The sequence below is a fragment of the Rhinatrema bivittatum genome, chromosome 11, assembly GCF_901001135.1.
Source record: "Rhinatrema bivittatum chromosome 11, aRhiBiv1.1, whole genome shotgun sequence".
NCBI classification, from domain to species: Eukaryota; Metazoa; Chordata; class Amphibia; order Gymnophiona; family Rhinatrematidae; genus Rhinatrema; species Rhinatrema bivittatum.
Genome location: NC_042625.1, coordinates 50,045,938 through 50,070,469, shown reverse-complemented (window position 1 = coordinate 50,070,469; position 24,532 = coordinate 50,045,938). Strand labels below are relative to the sequence as shown.

General features: G+C 47.6%; 1 protein-coding gene across 1 annotated transcript in view; it reads right to left on the bottom strand.

The window, feature by feature from the left end:
• Positions 1-5,643: 5,643 nt before the first annotated feature.
• Positions 5,644-24,532, bottom strand: part of CLTCL1 (clathrin heavy chain like 1) — a 118,888-nt gene continuing 99,999 nt past the window's right edge. The window contains 6 exon segments of the mRNA XM_029619101.1: positions 5,644-6,912; positions 7,260-7,332; positions 17,789-18,010; positions 18,587-18,757; positions 19,032-19,142; positions 19,513-19,644. Coding sequence (XP_029474961.1) covers positions 6,788-6,912; positions 7,260-7,332; positions 17,789-18,010; positions 18,587-18,757; positions 19,032-19,142; positions 19,513-19,644 — 834 coding nt within the window. The 3' untranslated portion in view covers positions 5,644-6,787.

Sequence of the window (24,532 nt, the reverse complement as noted above, 5' to 3'; positions counted from 1 at the left end):
ACCTGTTCCTATCAAAAAATAAAAATTGGGTGGACTGTCTATGGGATTCTGTCTGCTCCAGATAGAAGGCTAAAGCTTGTTTGCAGTCCAAACTGTGCAGTGCTCATTCACCATGGTGCGAATGGGGCCTGGGAAAGAATGTTGGCAGGGATGACCATCTGTTTAAGATGGAAGTCAGTCACCACCTTAGGCAGGAACTTAGGGTGCGTGCACAAGACCACCCTGTCAAGATAAAACACTAAGGTGGATAAAGTCACTAAGATCTGGAGCTCGCTGACCGCCACCAAAAATATGACCTTTCAGTTCAGGTACTTCAGGTGACAGGTGCGTAGCGGCTCAAAAGCTTTCATCAGCTGAACTAACACCATGTTGAGTTCCTAGGATACAGCGGCAGGCCTTAGGGAATGCTCCAATTGAGGCAAGCCCTGCAAGAGAACTCGCTGCACGTCCAATAAGTGAAGTTCCCTTGCAAGTGGAGTATCGAGTGACAAATGTAGAAAGGCCAGCTGCTCCACTGTCTGGTTGAGGTGAAATGAGGACACAACCTTGGGCAAAAGAACTGTATATAATATACCATCCTCTGAAAAACGTAGGAAAGGGTCTCTACATGATAATCCTTATAGCTCTGAAATCCTCCTAGCTGAGCAAATGGCAATCAAGAAAATGGACTTCAAGGCAAGATCCTTCAAAGAAGCCAATCTAATCAGTTCAAAGGAAGGACCACAAAGAACTCGAAGGACCAGATTAAGGTTCCAGGTTGGAGACATCTTCCGGACTGGAGGACGCAGATGCTTTGCCCCCTTCAGAAAACGCACAGGGTCCAGATGAGACGCCAACGGTCTTCCATGCAGCTTACCTCAAAGACAACCTAAGACTTCCTCCTGAACTCGAAAGGAATTATAGGCCAATCCTTTTGCCAACCCACTTTGCAAAAAAGGCTAAAAACCTGAGGAACATCTACGTGCAATGGATGTAGCTTGTGCTGCAAACACCACGACTCAAATACTCTCCAAACCCGGATATACGCCAAAGACGTGGAAGGCCTCTTTGCCTGAAGCAAAGTCATAATCACTGGCTCAGAGTATTCTTTCAAGCAAATATGTCACCTTTCAAAAGCCAAGCTGCTAGACAAAAGCGATCCGCTCGGACTGAGAAGATGGGTCCCTGCTGCAGAAATCCGTGCAGATGGGTCAAACAAACGGGACAGTCTACCATGAGATGAACAAGATCTGCAAACCATGGCTGGCATGGCCACTCTGGTGCCACGAGAATCACCCTGCCATATGATGTTTGATGTGACACAATATATGACCTATAAGAGGCCACGGGAAAACACGTAGAGCAGCTTAGTTGGCCACAGGTTGGACCAGGGCATCGACGCCCTCGGAGCCAACCTTCTTCCGGCGGCTTTAAAACTGATCCGCCGTTGCATTTCCTGGAACTGCTATGGAGGTCTGCCCCATCAGGCATGTATAAGGGCAAAGACTTCAGCTGACAACTCCCACTCCCCTGGATCCAGCTGTTGGCTGCTAGGATAGTTCACCTGCACATTGTACACTCTGGCCATGTGCAATGCTGCCACTCCCGCTAGATGATTTTCTGCCCAAATAATTCCTGCACCAGACTACTCTTCGTTCCACCTGGACAACTGATGTACGCCACTGTCATCGCATTTTCCGAGAATACTTGTACTGTATGTCCATGAATGAGTAGAAGACAGACAAGAAAGGCTTTGCAAACTGCTCTCATCTCCAACTGGTTGATTCCTTTGGTGACCAATGGCCTTGGGCTATTTTTCCTTGACAAATCGCCCCCAAACCTCTGAGGCTGGCGTCCGTGGACACCACCACCCAGTCTGGTACCTCAGGTCCATATCCTTCTCCAAACTGGGATGAGACAGCCACCATGAGAGACTGGACCTGGCATCCCCCTGAAGTGGTAAAGGAAGCTCCAATTCCTCTGAAGAGGTTGCATGTGAGCAAATGCCCATGGAACTAAACGCCAGCATAAACGCCATAGAATCCAGGAACTTCAAATATTCCCAGACTCTGGGAACAGAAAGTTGCAGAAGTCTGAGCACCTGAGCCTGCAACTTGATCATCCTCTCCGAGGTCAGAAACACTTTCCTAACCCAGGTATTGAAGAGAGCTCCCAGATACTCCAGCAACTGGGACAGCTCTAAATGACTCTTTGCCAGCTTCACCACCCAACCTAACAACTGCAGCAGCTGCATGACTCAGCGAATGAAGACACACCACTTCCGACTTTGCTCTGATGAGCCAATTATCCAAGTATGGGTGCACTAGGATTCCTTCCCTCCTCAGGGACGCCGCCACTACCATCACCTTTGTGAATGTCCGTGGCACTGTCACCAACCCAAAGGGAAGGGCCCAAAACTGGAAATGCTCCCCTAGCACCTTGAACCTTAGGAATCTTTGATAGTCGGCTCTTATGGGAATGTGGAGATAGGCCTCCATCAAATCCAATGACACAAGAAATACTCCCTTATGCACTGCTGCTATTACCACCTGCAGCATTTCCATCCAAAAGCATGGTACTCTAGAGCACCGCATTGAACTTTTATAGATCGAGGATGGGTCGAAAAGTCGCCTCTTTCATGGGAACCACAAAATACACAGAGTATCTTCCCAGTCCTGCTCCTGAGGGGGATCTGGAACAATTGCGTCTAGGCGCTGCAACCACCGTAAAGTGTCCTGTACTGCCTCCTGCTTTGCCAGGAGGCACAACAGGCGAAAACATAGGCTTTCTTGAGCAGGCAAAAATATTCTAAAGCATAGCTGTCTCTTAACACTCAGAACCCATTGGTCTGATGTGATTCTGGTCCACTCCTCATAAAATGGGGATAGCCCCCTCCGATGGCTTCCAGGGAGGAGCAGACCAGCTGGCCTTCATGGGCTAACCTTACCTCCTTCGGCCCCCTGGCTGTCACCGTCACGGGAGGGCCTACGCTATCCCCGAAAGGACTGCTGCCAACCTGAGCCCTACTTCTGTGATGTAGGCAAAGAACTTCTGCTTGATCAAAATCTCCTTGTGTCTTGAAAATGAGTGCGTGGCAGAAAAGTCTTCTTGCTAATCTTCTTATCCTCTAGCAATTTTTTCCCCTTTAAGCCAACTGCTTCATCCGCAGGTTCCAGATCCTCTCCAAACAGCTTTTCTTTAAAGGGGAGGTTACTTAGCTATGCTTTAGACCACACATCCGCCGACCAATTTCATAACCACCGGAGTCTCCGTGCTGCCACTGCAGAAACCATATTTCTGGCAGAAGTCCAGACCATGTCGTATAGGGCATCTGCCACATAGGCCACTCCTGCTTCCAAGCGGGCAGCCTGAGTGGCCTTGTTCGTTGCCCCCCCGCACCTTCTCTTGTGCCTTCTGCACCCAGCACAAGCAGGTTCTGCATTGAGCTCCCGCAAACCACTGCATGAAGGCTTAAAGCTGAGACTTCAAACAGTCTCTGACAAAATCTCCAGCTTCCAATCCTGGATATCCTTCGGAGTGGCTGAACCTGCCACAGGGATGGTCATTGTCTTGTTCACTGCTGACACTGCCACATTTACCTTGAGAAGCTTTCAAAACTCCAAGGTTTGCTCTGGCAAGGGATACAGCTTTGCAATAGCCCTGGCTACATTTAGACCTGCCTCAGGAGATTCCCACTCTTGATCCACCAACTTCTTCACCTTCTTTGGTAAAGGAAAGGCCTTAGGCAGTCCTCGTTATCCATCCAAGACTGGGTTCACTCCCTCATTGTCAGAATCTTCCTGTGTGACCTTAATCCCCAACTAATACCTGGGGAATTAGTGGCCGCAGTTCCTCCTTACAGAACAATTTCACCACCCAAGGATCGTCCCCTACTTCCTGCATGGCATCAGCTAAAGAACTCACAGGGTCCTTGTCCAGATCACCCCCCTGGACCTCCCTGCATGTGATCTTTATTTTCTGCTTCGTCTGACGTATCCTCTTCGTCATCCGAGGGAGACAGAGGCCAAGAACCCAAAAAATTCTCCCCTGACCAACTGCTTAGCTGCCTTAGCCAAATGGGTCTTCTGAGGGACAGAGTGCTTAGTTCCTGCCTCCTCCTTAGCCAAATAGGCTTTATAGAGGAGCCAGACAAAATCTGCAGAGAATTCTCCAGAACCACTGGACTGCCGATTCTGGTCCACATCTCCCTGCTCTTCTTCCCCTTCCCTGTCCTCAACAGGGCACTGATCAACTGGAAAGAGTGGGAGAGGGGAGTCCCGAGGCTTCCTTACAGAGGCCTGGCTTCTGAAACGTGGAGACAAGATTGCTGATGCCTCCTCCAACCCTCCCCTGGGGTCTCCTGCACTGGCCTGGATGATCAGGTGGAACGACCACTCTCTTCCCCCCCCCCCCCTTGAGCCTCACAGAGGTCCCTACCTCTCTGGAGACACAATCGGGGCAAAATGCGGCTGCATCAAGGTGCTGTCGTCTCAGACCGCAGCCATGCAGTTTGCCATGCTGAGTGGGAGGCGCCATTAAGCCTTGGTCAGCACTAAATATAAGCTCCTGCCTGAAAAATCCCCTGCTCAGACACTGCCCTGGCACCAGGCCCAGCAGTTGGAACACTCATCTCCCACTCACCCGATTCTTGCCTCCCGGCACACACACCACTCAACCTTCGTGTTCTTCAATTCCTAAATCTTTTTTTTTTTTTTTTAAAGCAACAGTACTGCAGAAGCAGACAAAATGGAAAGGAAAAATAAAAACAAAATACTCCCCTGCTTCTGGATGCTGGCAGCTGAGGGTCAAGGGAACAGGGACAAGCTACATCAGGGATCACCAACCTTCCGCATGCCCCGTTTTCCCAGAGGGATGGCCCACAAAGGAACCTAACACCTCAAGGAGCCACCTCTTCTTAGAATCTTTTCTTCCAAATTTAATTTTTTTTAAAACTCCAGACTGCAGGTCTGCATCTTTACCATCTGCTGGAGACAGAGAAATACTGAGGGACTGCAGCTGGCACTCTCGGTTATGTGGCAGTGCCTGAAAAGTTTTCATTCTCTGCCTCCATCTACTGGTAGGGATGCAAAACCCACTTTTCTGGATCAATCTGGGATATGCACAGGAGCTTACCCGAATCACCGAAAACCCTGATTAGGAACACTATTGGGAGGCACCGAGAAGGACCCGGTGATGGACAGAGAAAAACCGTGAAAAGTTTTCCACAAGGCCAAAAACAGCCAAAGTGAGCTCACTCACACTGCGAGGCTTACAGTTCCACGGAAAAGAGACTGGAGAGGGACCCCGCATGGACATGTGGTACTGGGCATGTTGGACATGCTGTGTGCCTAGTCAAAGTTCTAGAAACTTTGACATAAGTTTTCCGCATCAGGGGTCCATCTGATAATGACACCCATGTTTGAGGACTACCATCCTGCTTGTCCTTGGAGAAAACAGTAGGCAGCTATGAACTTTGCTCAGACTCACTGAGGCAGCAACTTGATCCCACCCACCCTGCCACCATCAGCCAGAAGTCCTCTCACTACAGGAATGCAAAAATCAAACAGGGTCTCCACATTAGCACATGAGACTGGACATCACCACGTCAGACGAAAACAGATGAAAATGTAAACTCACACAATGAAGGTCAGAGATGCAGAGGAAGACAATACATTCTCCATACATTTATAACTGGAATCTTTTTATAATGTCCATGATTAGCACAAGATTCATAACCATAAATTATATATCATCTAATCTCAGTACATAAAATGTTAAGGATATATTTGTAAAGTGGCAAAAGGTAATAAGACCTCCCTGCTGGCATTCCCTGGGTGCACAGGGAAAGGAGAGTATGACAAACCAGACAAGAATGAACAAGTCAGGAAGCTCTAAAGTTAGCATGCCAGGAAGTCCCCCTTTCCTCGTTGCGATTCCCAGTCTGAGGTCAGACACTGGGAATCCCCCTTACCAATTAATACTACTTTAGTATTGAGCCTCCTTGACTATACTGATCACGTGACTAGACAAGCAATTTAAGAGATACAGCTATGTACTGTATCTCCCCCCAGCCACGTCACATGTACCTTGATACACACTCTGCAGACACTTTCAGAGCCCTGCCAAAAGGCAGGCAATCCCTTTACTGAGACTGGTAGCTGCAAGTCATGTACCTGCTGGGCTGAACTAGCTGTGTAAAGAACAAAGCTACATCCCCCATGAAGCTGGTAAACACAGGCCATGCCTGAGCTAGGGGCATTATTTTCCATTCTGTCCTGCTCACCTCATACAGTACTCACATACATTAGCGCATGCTCTGGCATGGAAATCAGTGCCTCAGGATTTAGAGCTCAAAATAAAATAACAGTCTTAGAACACAGTAATAATACTAGTGGTAACATAGAAAGAGAGGTATGAAATGCAACAACATATGAGAGATAGTAATAAATAACAGGGTGCCTCTAAGATGAGCGTGATCCTTGTGAGGAGGGAGCATCTCGCTCAGCAGTGCCTCTAGCACAAGCGTGATCTCTGAGCGGGGAACTGTTGCGTGTGCTCAGGTAAGCGCAGTCTTTGGGGGGGATGCTCAGCGGTGCCTTTCAGATCTGGGCGCTCTTTGTGCGCAGGGATGGTCACAAGTCAGCAGTGCCTCTCAGATCTGTGCACTCTCTGCAGGGACAGTGTCACGTTCATCGGTTCATCTCAGATCTGTGGGTTCTTTGTGGGGAAGGAGGGTCATACTCAGCGGTACCTCTCGCCGAGTGCATTCTTGGTAGGGGAGGGAAGGGAGTGTCTCACATAATTCTATTCACATATTGTAATTGTAGGTGGGTGGTAGCGTCTGTGAGAATCCCGCTGGTGCTGTGTATCCGTATGGGAAGCTACCCTGCGGTGGTGCCACACTGGGGCCTGCTGTTAACATCAGCTGCTGGCCTGAAATACAAGGAGAAAGTGAGCAAATGCGGTCAAATCTCCTAGCTGCTTCCAAGCTTGCTCTGTGCATGCTGGCGCTACTCTTCAATGTTCACATAATGCAAAAAGTGTAAGGGAGGGTCTGAGTAAAAGGAGGAGATATTCACCTGCTCTAAAGCTATTAATCAGCTCCTCAGTATTTTGTCGAGAAAGAGTGCTTAATTCCAATCTAACCTAACAGTTTACTTTCTGATTGGCTATTAATGTAAAGTCCACTCTAATTAGTTAGCACATACAAACACTTCTGCAATGAGTACAGCAGCTTGTGCCTTTCTTACAAGTTTATGTTAAGTCTCATTAAGACCTACCTAATACTATAGGTGTGGGCTCAGTCACCTGCTCCTCTTTCCGGAGACTTTCTGATGCTTCAAGTTTATCCACCTGCAAGGAAAAAAGAAAATATGCAAATGAAGTGTTGTTCCAACTAACAGATGCTTTAGAGAGTCAAAAATGCCAAATGGACCAACAGGTAGTGATCACTTGAAATAGGAAAATTGGTTCTTACCTGCTAATTTTCGTTCTTGTAAAATCAAAGATCAGGCCAGACAAGTGGGTTTTGCATCCTTACTAGCAGATGGAGACAGAACAAAAACTTTGAGGTACTGCTACATACCCAAGAGTGCCACCTGCAGTCCCTCAGTACTGACCTGTTCACAAGCCAATGAGGAGATAACATTCCCCTTTCCCAAGGCGAACCAGAAAACCCAGGGTTGGATCCCCCTGAACTGGAGATCAACATAACTCCAGTACCAAAATAGTCTGTCAGCCACTTAACTCTAACATAACTGTTCAATTAGTGAGAATAATCTCTGATATACAGCATATAAAATACCGGGAAAATCAGTCTATTGGCAGCAATAACAGGGCGTGTTTCTGGACAGATCTGTGGTATTACAGAAACGAAAATTAGCAGGTAAGAACCAATTTTCTTTTCCTGAACATACCCAGATTAGTCCAGACAAGTAGGATGTACCAAAGCAACCCTACACCGGGCAGGAACCCCAAAGACCCGCTCAACACACTTTCACCGAAAGTCATATCCGCCTGCACCCGAACATCCAATCTGTAACGTTGGTGAAAGTTTGAAGTGGGGACCACACTGTGGCTTGGGGAGACACCAACTGACACTCCACCCAAGAGGCTGCCTGTGCTCTAGTCAAATACGCCTTAAGACCAGTTGGAATGGTACGACCCTTACAAATAGATTGTAAGCCCTCTGGGGATAGGGAAATACCTACAGTACCTGAATGAAGTGCTGAAAAAAGTGCAAAAAGTGGAATATAAATCTAAATATAGAACGAACAAATAGCCTCTTTCAACCAACGAGCCAAGGTAGCTTTAGAAGCCTTCTCTCCTTTCTTTGCTCCAAACACCACAAAGAGATGGTCGGATTGCCGAAAAGAATTAGTAACTTTCAAATAACGCAACACAGTGCGATGCACATCCAGAAGATGGAGATCTCTATCTTTAGATCATTCCGGAAACCCTGGTAATTCAACTTTCTGATTCACATGGAAAGCAGAAACAACTTTCAGTAAAAAGGAAGGAACTGTACGCAAGTCACCCTGTCAGAAATACGCAAAAAAGGATCTCGACAAGAGAGCCTGAAGCTCTGAAATCCTCCTGAACGAACATATAGCAACCAGAAAAACTGTCTTCAGCGAAAGGTCCTTCAAAGAAGCTCATCCTAAAGGCAGCATCCACCTTCAGTACCCGCAGTATCTCCAAAGTCTCTTCCATCGGGGGATATAGCTTCCCAACTTCCTGATCTAAGGTAAGGGAAAGGCACTCGGGGGGGGGGGGGGGTGCCCTCAGCCCATCCAGGAATGGACTCGGGGGCTCCCGTGATGCCCTTGCCGCCTCACCTTGCGCTGCCCCTGGATCCGGGTCAGGCTACTCGACACATGGAGTCGGAAATGCCTGGGCCCTTCGGGAAGGAAAAGGGAGAAAATGGCGCGAGAGCACAGGCCACTGAGGACAAAGTGTTTCCTGAATACCTGCCACAGCAATAGCTGAGAGAGAGCAGAGAAAAGTTCTTGGACACTACCCCGCTGACTTCTACACCTGAGGGGCAAGTTGGCTTAACTGCGGCCTCAGTTTTGAGGCAAGAACGCCATCACGATGGTGGAGTAAGAGCTATTGTTTCTTCAAGTGTGGTTGAGACACAAATAATTACCCTGGAAAATGTTTGGGGGGGGGGCATTGCTTGCTTTAAAATCCTCAATAGTGAATTTGACAATTATGATAGACACAGAAGCGAAACCAGCAAATAGACCCAATATTGTTACACATTCTGAAAAATTGGAAGGCCTGGAAAATCGGGTCTCCCAAATCCAGACAGCTCAAATTGGTTTAAATCAAGGAGAAACTTTGAATACAAGAAAAATAGAAAATATAGAGAACGAAATGAGGTATAGAAACCTCAGAGCATTACATTTTCCACGAGTCAAGTTAATATCACCTATAGAACAGTTTAAAAAATATATGTTGGAAAATCTACAGATACCCTTGGAAGTGATACAGCCAATTGCGAAGATTTTCTTTATAAATACTGGGAAGAAAATAGGAAGTGAACCACACAACAGAGATTTGAAACCATCTGTTGTTGGTAATCTTACTGACATTTTGGAGCAATCATATAAACAACAAATTGAATTTCGGGGAACGCTGTGTGTCAGATTTGTTTTTTCTTCTGATAGAGACACTATATTGAGGTTATTCCTTCGAAATAGAGGGAAACTATTTCAGTCAGAAAATATGGATTTACCCGGACATAACCAGGGCTACACAATGGAAAAGGTTTCTTTTGAAGTGCCAAGAAGCTAAAGATCTTGGTGCTCAGATTACAATACGTTACCAGAGTAAATGTGTGGTAAAATTTAATAACTAAAGATTTGTGTTTTTCGACCCACCTGAATTATGTATTTTTCTTGATTCTCATTCCCTCTCACATAATAGCTCTACTTGAACCAGTCATGGAATTTAAAAATGAGTGTTGAAACCTTCTTAATCTTTATAATTTTCCTTGTGCTCCCTATAAGAATCTTGGATCCTCCTATTTCTTTATAACAGGTTGTATAATTTCCTTTTGAAAAAGTATTGGTTAAATTGCTTTATAATATTTGTTTAGAATTTTTTGTGACAAGATGTAAATCAAAAAATGTTTAATTGTATTTCTTGACCCATTCATTGGCAAGCTTTTTTTTCTATGTTTAAAAATCCATTAAAAAAAATAAAAATATAACACAACAGAGTCCGATGCACATCCAATAAGTGAAGCTCCCTCGCATGCTCTCCCTCCCCAGACAAATTTGGAAAAACTGGAAGTTCTACCGACTAATTGAAGTGGAACAAAAACAGGCTTCAGAAAAAAAAAAAAAAAAAAAAGAGGGTGCCCTATGCAAAGACATGCTATCTGCAGAAATCCTTAGAAATGGTTATCTACAGCAGTGGTTCTCAACCTTTTTTCGGTCGGGACACACCTGATAGATAGTTGTCACATGCGTGACACACTGAACACATGACCGTCACGGGGCTAAATGTAAACATATATTTTGTATCTACGGGATCCACCCTGACCCCCCCAGAACTAGGCCATTCCCCTTTCAATTTACCATGCAAAAAAGATTTCTGGTGTCATCTCAGTAACAGCAACATAAACACTCTCTCCTACCAGGTGCAATAGCCCTCCTTATGAAAAAACAATAATTTACCACCAATACATGTCCTATTGAGAAAACACAACAAATAATATTGATACAAATGCCTACATGCTAGTAAAATACTTCACATCGGTCACACACATAGAATCGACCTTCACCAAGTACAGAAAGACCGCAAATTACAAATATGGAGACAAACTGGAATGGAGATCCAAAAAAGCTACTCTGCATGCAGTGCAAAACTGAAGAAATGGAAACAGAAATATAGCACCTAATAGACTCCCAGGATCTGCAATAATGTACACAAACTAACCTGCACAAAGTTACACCTGCATTATGGAACTCATTCAAACAGTAACAATCCTATCTATGAAAAGACAACATTACAAATATTTAACCAGGCCCTAAACATCAATACACCTCCTATGAGGAAAACCAGAACAAGCCAAGCTGTTATAGATCCCTACACAGAAACTACAAGCTTGCAGAATACCTTTACCTGGGTCACACACGCAGAACACAGATAGACCATCACCAAATACAGAATAAAGTGACCATCAATTTAATGATTTTGTTTTCCCATTGTTGCACTGCATACACTCAGTCTGGCTTCTTGCTGTTTCCAATTCAGTTTTTGTCTCCACATTTCTATTTATACATTTCTCAAGTAATATAAAATAATAATTCTAAAACTAGAATAATAAATATAAAACAGCTGATAAATAGAATAATATCTGATCATTAAAAACTTACAAAATTATTTAAAAAATTCCCTAAACACCAATAAAATATTTCAAACAGCAGACAAATCACATAATACCCAATAATTAAAATGGCAGTCAATCAAGAAAGATAAACTTAAAAAGCCACCTTTACTTACCCTCACTGGCAACTATCCTACTCCTTTCCCTTGTAGGCCTTAGCACACACCAGAAGCAGCAATGGCTGGTGAAGCTCTGCTCTTCCTTAGGGTCCATGACTTGTCTGTCTCACACACACATACACACTTTCTGTCACACACACACCAGTCACCTCCCTAACCAATCTTTCTCTCACACACGCACACACCAGTCACACCCGACTGATCTCATTCACTCATATACACCAGTCGCCTACCTTACCAATCTCTCTCTCACACACACACACACCAGTCACCTCCCTAAGCAGACTCTTGCTTTCACACATTTTTTTTCTTACACACACATTGTCAATCACACACTTACACACATGCAGGCACTCTCTGTCTCTCTCACTCACCCCCACCCCACATGGCAGCTATTGCACAAGGCAGCTGGTATTCTGCTATTAAAGCAGTTGTGACAAGTTGAGAACTGCAGCAGGGGTGACTCCTCCGGCCCCGCAGCGGTAAGAAGGCAGCACTCAGCTGTTTGCCTGTGCTGTGATCATCGCAGCACAGAGTAGTCAGCTGAGAATGTGGCCGCGGGGATTTCCTGCCATGTGGCTATTTGGGAAATCCGTCGAGTAGCCATGATGTGCAAGGGCTGCAGGAGTCAGTGACCGTCTCTCTATGTGGGCCATTGTTGGTTGCACGGGTTAGTGAGTGGCCAAGAGCAGAAAGGCCGCGATTCTAGCTACAGGAGCCAGGGGAAGTTCACGTGGTACGGAGGGTGCAGGGAGGAGGGGCTGAGAATAGCGGCTGTAGGCTGTGGATGTGCAGAGCCTCGGGAAGCCAATGACAGGCTCCCCGTATGAAGAGGCTGCGTTCTGATCGGCAGGAGCCAGTTGATCGCAGCCTGAAGAGAGGCAGGAAGTGTTCCCGAGGGGAAGGGCTGCAGCGGCCATGAGTCTCTGAGCCTAGTGCTACTAAGATGAGAGAGGAGAACTGCAGAAAGCATTGGGGGGGGCTTACGATTTAGGCCCTAAACCTGCTGACATCAGCGGGACCATATATAAAAAAAAAAAAAAAGTTAAACGCCGCAGACCCGAGGCAGCTAATCGATGGATTTCTCAATCAGCTGCGCGGCAGGAAATTGCCACGACCACATTTCTCAGCTGACTGTACTGCGTCGCGATGATCGCAGCACAGACAAACAGCTGATTACTACCTTTTACCGCGGGCGAGGGGGAAGACTTGGGACATTAATTTGATAGCGGCAGCATGGCCCTTTCTTCTTCCCGCGTGCCTGGTAAATATCATTTCCTCTTCCGGGCCGCAGGGGCGGGACAAAGAAAAGGCCATGCTGCCGTTGCTGGCTTCCACAAACACTGCTGCCGTTCCACTCTGAGCTTGAAGGTGCCGATAGCACGGGCAGGAACAGCAGCAGTGTTAGTTGAAGAACTGTGCACGTCTCTCTGGGGTGAGTAGAGGGAAGGAAGAGCGGGAGACCAGGAAGTGCGCGACACACCTGCCGGTGCTTGGCGACACACTGGTGTGCCGCGACACACCGGTTGAGAACCGCTGATCTACAGGATAAAGCCTAAAGCTCTGAAATCCTTCTGGCTGAACAAATCGCCACCAGAAAAACTGCTTTCAGAGTGAGATCCTTCAATGAAGTCTACCTCAAAGGCACAAACGGGGGCCCACAAAGATCTCATAATACCAAATTAAGGTTCCAAGAGAGCCATATGCCTCGGACTGAAGCTCGCAAATGCTCGGCCCCCTTGAGAAACATACAGTATCCGAATGAGAGGCCAATGGCTTTCCATGCAACTTCCCTCAAAGGAATCCAAAAGCTGCCACCTGAACCCAAAGTGAATTATAGGCAATACCCTTCATCAAGTCCTGTTGCAAAAAGGCCAAGATGTGCAGAATATCCACCCGCAATGGATCTAGTTCCTGTTCCACACACCAGGACTCAAATACTCTCTACACCCTGACATAAGCCAGAGAAGTGTCTGGTGTCCTGGCCTGAAGCAATGTAGCAATAACCACGTCTGAGTAGCCTTTCGATCTTAAACGTCTCCTCTCAAAAGCCAAGCTGTTAGACAAAAGTGTTCCACCCAATCAGAGAAGATAGGTTCTCTCCTGAGCAGATTTTGCAGATGAGTGAACTTGAGTTATCTACAGAGAGATGAATCAGAGCCGCAAACCACAGACGCCCCGGCCACTCCAGCGCCACTATCCCCACCCTTGCCTGGATGTTGCTCTATGCGCCTCAACACACGACCTATGAGTGGCCACAGTGGAAACACCTACAGTGGAACGCACAATGGCCACAGAAGAACCAGAGCATCTATCCCTTCGGCCCCTTCCTCTCGCCTGCGACTGAAGAATCTGGTTGCTTTGGCACTGCTGTGCGATGCCATCAGATCCAGCTGGAGATTGCACCACCTGGTCCGGATGAGGTTGAAGGCCTCCTCTGACAATTCCTGTTCTCCAGGATCCAATCTGCTGCCTGCTGAGAAAATCTGCCTGTACATTGTCCACTCCTGCCACAATCCCTTCCAGACTCTGCTCTGCCCAGGCAAACAACACCTGGGCTTCTAGGGCCACTGCTTGACTATGTCCTGTCCTGATGACTGATATATGTCACCATTGTTGCATTGTCCAAAAACACTCACCATTCATCCCCAAATATGAGGGAGGAATTCTCTCAATGCCTTGCGAACTGTCCTAGTTTCCAAACGATTGATATACCAGGATGCTTCTGCTGATGACCATCGTCCTTGGGCTGTTCGCCCCTGACAAACCACCCCCCAACCTCAGAGGCTGGCATCTGTGGTCACCACCACCCAAGTCTGTAAACTCCAGACCTGCCCTCCTCTCCAAATTGGGTTGTGATAGCTACCATTAGAGACTAGATCTGGAGACTCCCTGCAGCGGTGAAGGCCAATGAAACTCCTTAGATAACAGATCCCAATGAGACAGTAGTGCCCTCTGGAGCGGACGCATGGAGCAAAGGCCCTTGGTACCAAATCTAGGGTAGATGCCATGGAACCGAGAACATGCAAATAGTCCCAGGTCCTGGGCACCAGCATTCGCAGTAGCCGAAGCACCTGCAACTGTAGTTTCAGAATCCTCTCTGAAGTAAGAAACACCTTGCCTATTCGGGTATCGAATCTCACACCCAAATATGCCAAGGCCTGGGCCGGTATCAGATGAATCTCTGCTAAGTTTACAACCCAACCCAGAGACCGCAACATCTCCAGGACTCTGAGGACAACACTCACCAGTATGGATGCCTTCTTGGTGACAGCCGAGACCACAGCATCATACTTTGGCAACACCAACAGTTGCAAAATATCTTCTGACAAAGGATATAATTTTGCCATTGCCCCTGGCAACCTTAAGACCTGCTTCCAGAGCATCTCACTTCCGGTCGACCAGCTTCTTAATCTTCTTAGATAACAGGAAGGCCTTAGGCAGACCTTGTAGCCCATCTAGCATCAGGTCCACCCCTTTGTTATCAGACTTCTCCTGGAGCACCTTAATACCCAGCTCTTTCAGAACATGGGGACTAAGGGGTCAATTCTTTGTGGAACAGACGGACAACCTGTGAATCATTTCCCTCCACCATCGGAGTCTCCTCCAGATCGGACAAATCCTTGAGTCCATCACGTTATCAACCCGGCTGTGTCACCTGCTGGATCATCCCCAGGGTCATGGACCTGGATCCCCTGGTCCATCCTGGAAATCAGATTAGTCAGATTCCACATCTCCTGCAGAATGGGCAAGGCCCAAAAACAGTGGAGAAGTTCCCCCCAAGCCCCTGGGGTAGGGATCCTTTAGACCATTTTGCACCCCACTGACAGCTTTGACTAGGAGGCCGTTTTCTCCCTGCTGCTCTCCTGGCCAGACAGGCCTTGCGTAGCGGCAAAATGAAATATGTGGAAACATTTTCTACTTCACTGCCCCATCATCCGGCTCAGGCTCCTCTGATAGCCCATCATTCCCCTCCTCCTCAAGTTGAATCGCCAGAAAAAGTGGAGGGGAGTCACTGGGCCCCTGAGGACCTCTTCTTAGGAACTTTTTCTTCCAAATTTACGTTTTGTTTTTTTTTTTAGAACTCCAGAATGCAGGTTTGCATCTTTACCATCTGCTGGAGACAGAGAAATACTGAGACACTGCAGGTGGCGCTCTCTTATGCAGCAGTGCCTGAAACGTTTTTATTCTCTGCCTCCATCTGCTGGTAGGGATGCAAAACCCACTTGGTCTGGACTGATCTGGGGTATGAACAGGAAAGATTCAGTGCTGTTCACTACAGGACAATTTTAAATTACATTGGGAGGCAAAAAAAAGGGAGCATTTGGTGCAAAGTCTTGCGTGTACTGAGGGTGGAAAAGTGGGTCAGTTTTACTGTGCAACATTTTTGAATCACATTCGTGATGAGTGGAGGGAATAGGCCACTGCTTGGTCACTATATATTGTTTTGTTATCCAGCTTACTTCAGGCCTGTAAATTTTCCAACCACAGCTAAACAGAAAGTTATCTGGCTAGCATCCATATTCAGCACTAGCCAGATAACCTTAAGTCTCATGTCCCCTCTTTCTTGCCCTGCTAAAATTTAACCACTCAGCTGAGTGGGAAATCCAAACCTTTGTATTTGTCCAGACAAACCCTTTTGCATATGAACCTCATTACTTCCTCTCCTCACATCAGCCATTGCCCCATGCTCCTTATCCTCTTCCCTTCCTTCAATGGACCCAGAAGTGCAATTGCAGTGCCACGATATAGCATCTCTTCCAGTTCTAAAAATGCAAAGCCTGGTTGGATTTCCAAGCTGAAACTGCTTCTCTACAGCACTGGGACAGAAGATGGCATTAGACTGATAGCCAGGTAATTATAAGGGTGTGTCAAAGGTAAACCATCTGCAGGTTTTATTCACTCTGAGTCAGCAAGCAGCATTTCTTGTATTTGAAACCAATACAATAATCAATTGTAGTAGTGCAGGTCCCCTGACACGCTGTGTTTCGCACTGGCTGCATCAGGGCGAGAGATCAAGAATGATCTTCACCAATATGAATGACAAACAAATCTTCAGGAGCGTAGTCAAAAGTACAAGACTTTAAAATTGCCGCACAGAGGGATAACTGAACTCAGAACATAAGAACTTGCCATGCTGGGTCAGACCAAGGGTCCATCAAGCCCAGCATCCTGTTTCCAACAGAGGCCAAACCAGGCCACAAGAACACCAAGAAGATCCCTTGCTACCGATGCAATTAACAGCAGTGGCTATTCCCTAAGTAAACTTGATTAATAGCCATTAATGGACTTCTCCTCCAAGAACTTATCCAAACCTTTTTTGAACCCAGCTACACTAACTGCACTAACCACATCCTCTGGCAACAAATTCTAGAGCTTTATTGTGCGTTGAGTGAAAAATAATTTTCTCCGATTAGTCTTAAATGTGCTACTTGCTAACTTCATGGAATGCCCCCTAGTCCTTCTATTATTCAAAAGTGTAAATAACCGAGTCACATCTACTCGTTCAAGACCTCTCATGATCTTAAAGACCTCTATGATATCCCCCCTCAGCTGTCTCTTCTCCAAGCTGAACAGCCCTAACCTCTTCAGCCTTTCCTCATAGGGGAGCTGTTCCATCCCCTTTATCATTTTGGTTGCCCTTCTCTGTACCTTCTCTGACAGGCTGACTATCATGCTGGACAGCATGATAGTCAGCCTGTCACGCTATCCCTCTGTACGACAATTTTAAAGTCTTGTACTTTTGACTACGGTCGTGTCGGAAAACCAACACTACTACAATTGATTGTTTGTTGTATTGGCTTCAAATACAAGAAATGTCTGCCTGATAACTACATTGAGTGAATAAAACATGCTCACGTCTTCTATGGTCTTTGCACCTGCAGATTTACCTTTTTTTATACACCCTTATGTTGCCTGGACTTCTCTGTTGGTGTGTCCTGTTCTCCACTTGTCTGGTGGTTAGACTGACAGCTACATTATGCATCACTAGGCAGTTTACAGGATGAAATGCTATGGCTGGTATTAGAAACCAATATTATAAAAACAAGAAGGGGTGAACAGAGAACTTCACCTTCTCTCAAACAGCTTGTCTACCTGAAAGAAACACATCGCAGGCAGCTATAAGACACCCACATATTCATCTGTCAAGTCCTGCAGCAGTACCCCTCACCCTACCAAATATCCAGAGTCCGTTTGCTCCTGCAGTGCCCCTCATCTTACCCCACACCCACTGCAGTCTGTCAGCTTCCACAGCAGCAACACCCTTTCCCCTACAGTCAGCACCCCTTACCTTGGTCAGATACTCCCTCGTCACCTGGATGAAGTAAGGCATTGCAAAGTCTGTGATGTTGTGCCTCCATGCCAGTTCCAGCACTAAGTCTGGATGCAGCAGGTCGTAGCAGGTGAAGAGAGAGGCTGCAAAACACTCATTTTTTCCTTCTTCCAAGAACCACTGTATCAACATTTCTGCCAGCTCCGTGTCTTTAGACTCAGCAGCATATTGCATAGCATCCTACAGCAGTGAGAGAGGCAGCTAAGCATCTACTTTAAGCAGTTAACACGCCCCAAAAAAACCACACCTCTTCCACTATACCTCACAGAACCATCACATCCTCTCACATAACTATAACCCCTCCACTATACCCCTCCCTCATGCAGTCACCACACCCCTGTATACACAGAACCATCCCACCAAGCCCCTACACTACACCCCAGCTTCCCTTTCACTATACCCCACAGAAATGTTAACCGCCCCAACCACACATACAGCCAAACAGTGCCATCATACCCCTGGCGCCCCACCCCATACTCCTAACAGCACTTTTGTCAGAGAACAAAGCCACCAGAAAAAGGTGCTACAGACTTTCTTAAAAAAAAAAAAAAAAAAATTTAACTAAGAAACAGATAGAATAGCCAAATGTAAAAGCATAAGATGATATCCTTGGGCTTCTCATAGCCCCCCCCCCCCCCCCCCCCCCCCCCCCCCCCCCCGGACTTAGTTGCTCCGATGGGAGCTCCCGAGGCATCCGTACAGAAACCCGTTACAGCAGCTATCTCCCTTTTGCTTGCCTGGAGCCTGCTAGCTGACCTTGTAGAGACGATCTTTCTTGCACAGCTCCACGCTCTGCTTCCAGCGGTTGTTGCCCTTATACAGGTAGGCTGCGATCCTGCGGAACTCCATCAGCTCATGCTTCTCCAGGCGTTGTGCCAGGCTGATGTTGTCAAAGTTATCGTAAGCATCAATGGAAGCTCGCAAGCCCTGCATGGAACAGACTGGCCGTCAACTTCTTGCCAAGGGTGAGAAAGACGCACCACTTCAACAGAATATAATACAAGACCACTTATTTTTCAACCACTGATAGAGGATTTCTGGGAAGGACACACCTGGGGATGCTCAGCAAATCACAAATGACAAAACTCAAAGCACCAGCTCTAAGAGTGGGAAGAATGAGGACAACCCCGAACAGATGTAGCACATGAACCTATCCTGCCCATGAGCTGCACAAGGGACCAGGAAGCATTCTTTTTCTCACCTGATAGTCCTCCTCCTCTGTCAGAATGTTGTTCAGTGCCTCATTTACACCTTTGTTGTTGTGGTTCTGGACAGATCGCAAATACGGCTTCACAAGTGGTAACTGATTCACCTAAAGCAGTACATGGGAATGAAGTTTTATTATGTGCAGGCTGGTGCCAGAGCAGTAATCCTCCTCAGTGACACTCACACTGGCAAGTACTGAGGCAACCCAAATGGCGCAGATTCCTGTGCATGCACTCTCACTGCTCAAACAGGTACAAAAATATCAGAAGCTGCTCTCATCATCATTGTCCCTCCCAGACATGCAAACCCAAACTATCAAAAAAAACCAAAACAAGCAAGCTTGGTCAGTGCAGGGAACCTGATTTATCTTGGTGTCAAGGCAACAGATAGTTGCAGAGAGGGCCCAAGCATCTTTAGTGCACAGCAGCCTGGGCACAGGTCCTGAAATGTACGTGGTGCAAAGCAGTTTACCTCACCTTGGAGAAATAGGCAACTGTTCTTGTGTGATCCAGTCTGGGAGATAACACGAGCAGCAGATCATTGATCAGGAGTGGTTTGTAATTGAGGTAGAACTGCAGGGCTTTGTAATACAGCTCCACATTGGCCACCTGTACAGGGGAGTACAGAAAGGTTAGCCCACCACCATCCCCACCTCCCACTACAGCCTGTTAATGAGATTGGCAGCTACACAGAAGCCAGGGATTGGGTGCTATTACCACCAGCCTGCTTCCCACAGACCTCTGGTTTTATATGGACTAATCTCATAGCTGCCAAACAAAATAATTGGAGTGGGGAACCACACTCAAAATAGTTTACAATCAGGAGGCGTGTAGAAAGAATGAAGGTTCTTCAACACTTGGAAGATATTTCTATTCAATTTATTAAATAGGCAGCTCCTTATGTACAAACAAACAAGGTTAACAGTCTCTCGCCAAGGTCCCCCGACATGGACCCTGTGTTTCGCCCGAAGGCTGTGTCGGGAGGGATTTTATATTCCTCATATCCAAACTGAGAAGGTTTTAGAGATTTACAACAGCTTTTTTTTTTTTTTTTAGTCTAAGCTTGGTCAGGCTTCCAGACTTAAAGTGCTCAGCTGAGGGAGGGACCAAACAGGTTTCAACTATATACTACTAACTACAAACAATCTCCAGTAGGGAGATGCATGTCCTCCATTTATTATTTATTCAAACATTTTATATACCGCTTATTCAATTTGAGTAGATCTAAGCAGTTTATTTTTTTATATACCGACATTCGATCTGAGATATCACATCTGTTTACATTCAGGTACTGTAGGTATTTCAAAGTTTTCAAAGAAAACACACAATATATTACATTTTTACATAATAAAACAAGTAAAAATAAAAACAATTAAAATCATACATATTACAAAGGAAAAAAGGTTAAAAAGGAAGAATTATTTATCTGCACATGTAAATAGATAAAGCTTTAAACTGTTGCTTAAACTCTTTAGAAGGGGATAGTGACCCGAGGTGGTCAGGAGGAGAATTCTACAATGAAGGGCCTATAACGGAAAAGACTTGGTGTCTAGTAATATACAGTCTTGCCAGTCGAACTGTTGGTACCTCAAGTAAACATTTATTAGAGGATAGTAGTTGTTGGGAGGGCTGATAAAGTCGAAGAAGAGTACATTGCCAGAAAGCTGTAGGGTTGTGGATTAGATAGGAAAATTGGTTCTTACCTGCTAATTTTCGTTCCTGTAGTACCACAGATCAGTCCAGTGGGTTAAGCCTCCTGTCCAGCAGATGGAGCCAGAGAAAAACTGAAAGGGTATCCTACTAGAGGACAGTGCTCACCCTGCGCCCCTCAGTATAAGCGTTATCCTCGCCAGAAAAAGATGGAAGCTCCACAGATTGATTCAAATGAAAAGCAGAGACCACCTTCGGCAAAAAAGAAGGCACCGTGGTCAACATTACTCCCGAATCCGTAATACGGAGAAAGGGCTTCCTGCTCGACAGGGCTTGTAGCTCCGAGATCCGACGGGCAGAACAGATAGACACTAGAAACACTGTCTTCAAAGTGAGGTCTTTGAGAGTGGCCCTCCTTAAGGGTTCGAAAGGCAGACCTCCCAGGATCCGGAGTACCAAGTTTAAGCTCCAGGAGGGGCATAAACTACGAAGCGGAGGCTTGACCTGCTTCGCTCCTCTAAGGAACCGAACAACATCTGGATGTGAAGACAGCAGAGTTCCTGCCAGTCGCAAGAGAGCCCCGAGAGCTGCCACCTGAACCCTCAGCGAATTGAAAGCCAGTCCCATGTTGAGCCCCCGTTGTAGGAAAGCCAGGACCTGGGCTATCAACGCCTGGCGCGGCGAGATATTTGAAGATACACACCAGGCTTCAAAGACCTTCCAGACCCGGACATAGGCTGCTGAGGTTGAAGTTTTCCGAGCCTTCAGAAGGGTAGAGATAACAGCTTCATGATACCCCCGCTTTCTTAGTCTGCGCCTCTCAAAAACCAGGCCGCAAGACAAAAGTGTTCTACCTGGTCGAAAAATACGGGACCCTGTCGCAGGAGATTCGGCAGATGGCCCAGGCGCAAAGGACAGTCCACTGCCAGGTTGATCAAGTCCGCAAACCATGGGCGACACGGCCACTCCGAAGCCACCAGGATGATGGGCCCCGGGTGTAACTCGATCCTCCGGAGTATCTTTCCCACCAGAGGCCAGGATGGCAATACGTAGAGAAGGACGTGCGTGGCCACAGCAAAACTAGGGCATCCACGTCTTCCGCCCTGTGTTCCCTTCGTCGGCTGAAGAAGCGCTGAGCCTTCGTGTTTCTTTGAGTGGCCATCAGGTCCAGATGGGGACGCCCCCACCTCTTGAAGAGAAGGGAAGCTGCCTGCTTGGACAGCTCCCATTCTCCGGGATCGATGTGCTGACAACTCAAGAAATCCGCTTGGACATTGTCCACTCCCGCAATGTGCGAGGCCGCTAGATGGGAGAGATGGAGTTCCTCCCAAGGAAAGAGCTTGTCCGTTTCCTGCGACACATGATTTCTGGTCCCTCCCTGACAGTTGATATAAGCAACCATTGTGGCATTGTCCGAGAGTATGCGAACTGCTTGGCCCTGGATCTGTGGGAGAAAACGCTTGAGTGCTAGATGGACAGCTCTCGTCTCCAGATGATTGATAGGCCAGGCTGTTTGATCCGACATCCATTGGCCCTGTGCTGAGAGCCGTCCACACACTGCTCCCCAGCTGGTGAGACTGGCATCCATAGTGATGACTAGCCATTGTGGGATTTCCAAGTCCACTCCCTGCAGCAGGTGATCCAGCCTGAGCCACCACGAGAGACTGACGCTAATGGAGGAATCGGTAGCGGAGCCTGAAATTATCGGGAGATCGGCTTCCAGCGGGAAAGCAAGGCTCCTTGCAAAGGCCGCATATGTGCCAGAGCCCACGGTACCACATCTATCGTGGAGGCCATGGTACCCAGAAGCTGCAGATAATCCCAGGCGGTAAGGGGCAGAAGGATCCGAAAACGTCGTACCTGCGACTGAAGAGACGGCGCTCGCTCCACTCACAGAGACCTTGCCCACTGCAGTATCGAAGTGTGCCCCCAAGAAGTCGAGAGACTGCGACGAGGTGAGCCTAGCGACTGAAGGAGATGCAGAACCTGGTTGATCGCTTGCCGACATAGGCCGCTGGACTTCGCCTGGAGGAGCCAGTCATCGAGATAAGGGTGGACCAAAATTCCTTCCTTCTGCAAAGCCGCCGCTACAACCACCATAATCTTGGTGAAGGTTCGTGGCGCGGTCGCAAGGCCGAAGGGCAGGGCCTGGAATTGGTAATGCTGCCCCAAGATCTTGAACCACAGAAAGCGCTGATGGTCCTTCCGGATGAGAATATGAAGGTAAGCCTCCGTCAAGTCCAACGAGGCAAGGAACTCTTCGCGGTGTACCGCAGCTATCACCGACCGCAGGGACTCCATCCAGAAGTGAGGAATCCGGAGAGCCTTGTTGACCATCTTGAGGTCCAGGATTGGCCGGAAGGACCCCTCGTTTTTGGGCACCACGAAGTAGACTGAATAATGGCCGAGCCCGTATTCCGCCAGAGGCACTGGAATGATGGCCCCGAGGGTCTGATGGACCGCCTCCTGCTTTCTGGACGGACCGCATGGGGAGAAGACAAACCGGTCCCGAAGAGGCCGAGCAAATTCTAAAGCATAACCGTGTTGTAGAATATCCAAGACCCAACGGTCCGAGGTGATCTTGGCCCACTCCCCGAGGAAGAGGGGTCCCCCTAATCTGGGAGTCGCAGAGTGGACCGGCAACACTTCATTGGGAGGATTTAGAGGCTGCTCCTTGGGCAAAGTTACCGCGAGCGGGCCACCGCCCGTGAAAGGACAGAGACCAAGACTGCGATCTTGAAGGAGACTTGTGAGCCGGAGGTCTAGACTGTCGGAAACGTCGCTGTCCCCGGAAACGGGTGCGAGGAGAACTGAAGACCCTTGAACTGCGAGGACTGTCCTCCGGCAGCTTATGCACTTTGTCGCCCAGCGACTTATTATGCTGGTCCAGTTCATCCCCAAACAGTAATTTCCCTTTGAAAGGAAGAGAACCCAGCTGAGCCTTAGATGAAGAATCTGCGGCCCCGAGGCAGGTCTACATCCAGCAAGTCCACCGGGGTAAGAACCGGTAGCGAGGGCCGGATCTGCGCTAGAATGCAAGGAGGCATTATCGTTGAAATCTAAGATGGCTGCCGTTCCAGCGGACGGGAACGGGGCCGGCCCCTCTACATCCAGGCACGATTTAGCACGTGAAACGGTGCGCCCCTCCGACCTCGAGGTGCCCTCCCCACCGGGGAGGCACCCGGCACAAAGACCATCCCAAGACATCCGGGAGGCCAGCTCTCCGCATGTGGAGCAGCACGCGACATGGAGGCAAGAACACCTCCGAAGGCTGCCTGCAGCTGAGAAACCACGCTGCTTCTAAAACCAATGCTCGACCCCGGAGAGCAGGTATGCGATCTGGACTAAAAAGCTCCCTCCTTCGTTTGTCTCTTTTCTTTTTTTTTTTCTGTGTCAGAGGGATGTCGCGTCTCTGACCAACGAAGGCTGCTTCTAAGGAAGAACGGCCTCTCAGGCAGCGAGTCGGCAAAATGGGGGAGAGAGGCTGGACCACCAGCTTACACCCCAGGCAGCAGAAGAGAAGAAACTGAAAAAATAAAACTACACTTACCCCAAACAGAGACAGGTAACAGGAGATAGAGAAAGAGATAAAGAGAGGCCAGTCTCTGACAAGAGTCCTGCCTGCAAGCTCAGACCCAAGTGCCAGAGGCAAAAAACTCCTAAACTTTTGTATTTTATTTATTTTTTTAAAGAACCAGATCCATCCAAAAAGATAGAAGAGAAAGCTGTACATTAAATAACTATCCCTTTTAAGCTGAGTGGGGAACTGTAGGTGAGACCCGCATCTGCTGGAGTCAGAGGAATACTGAGGGGACACAGAGGGTGCTCTAACTAATAAGGGCCTGCC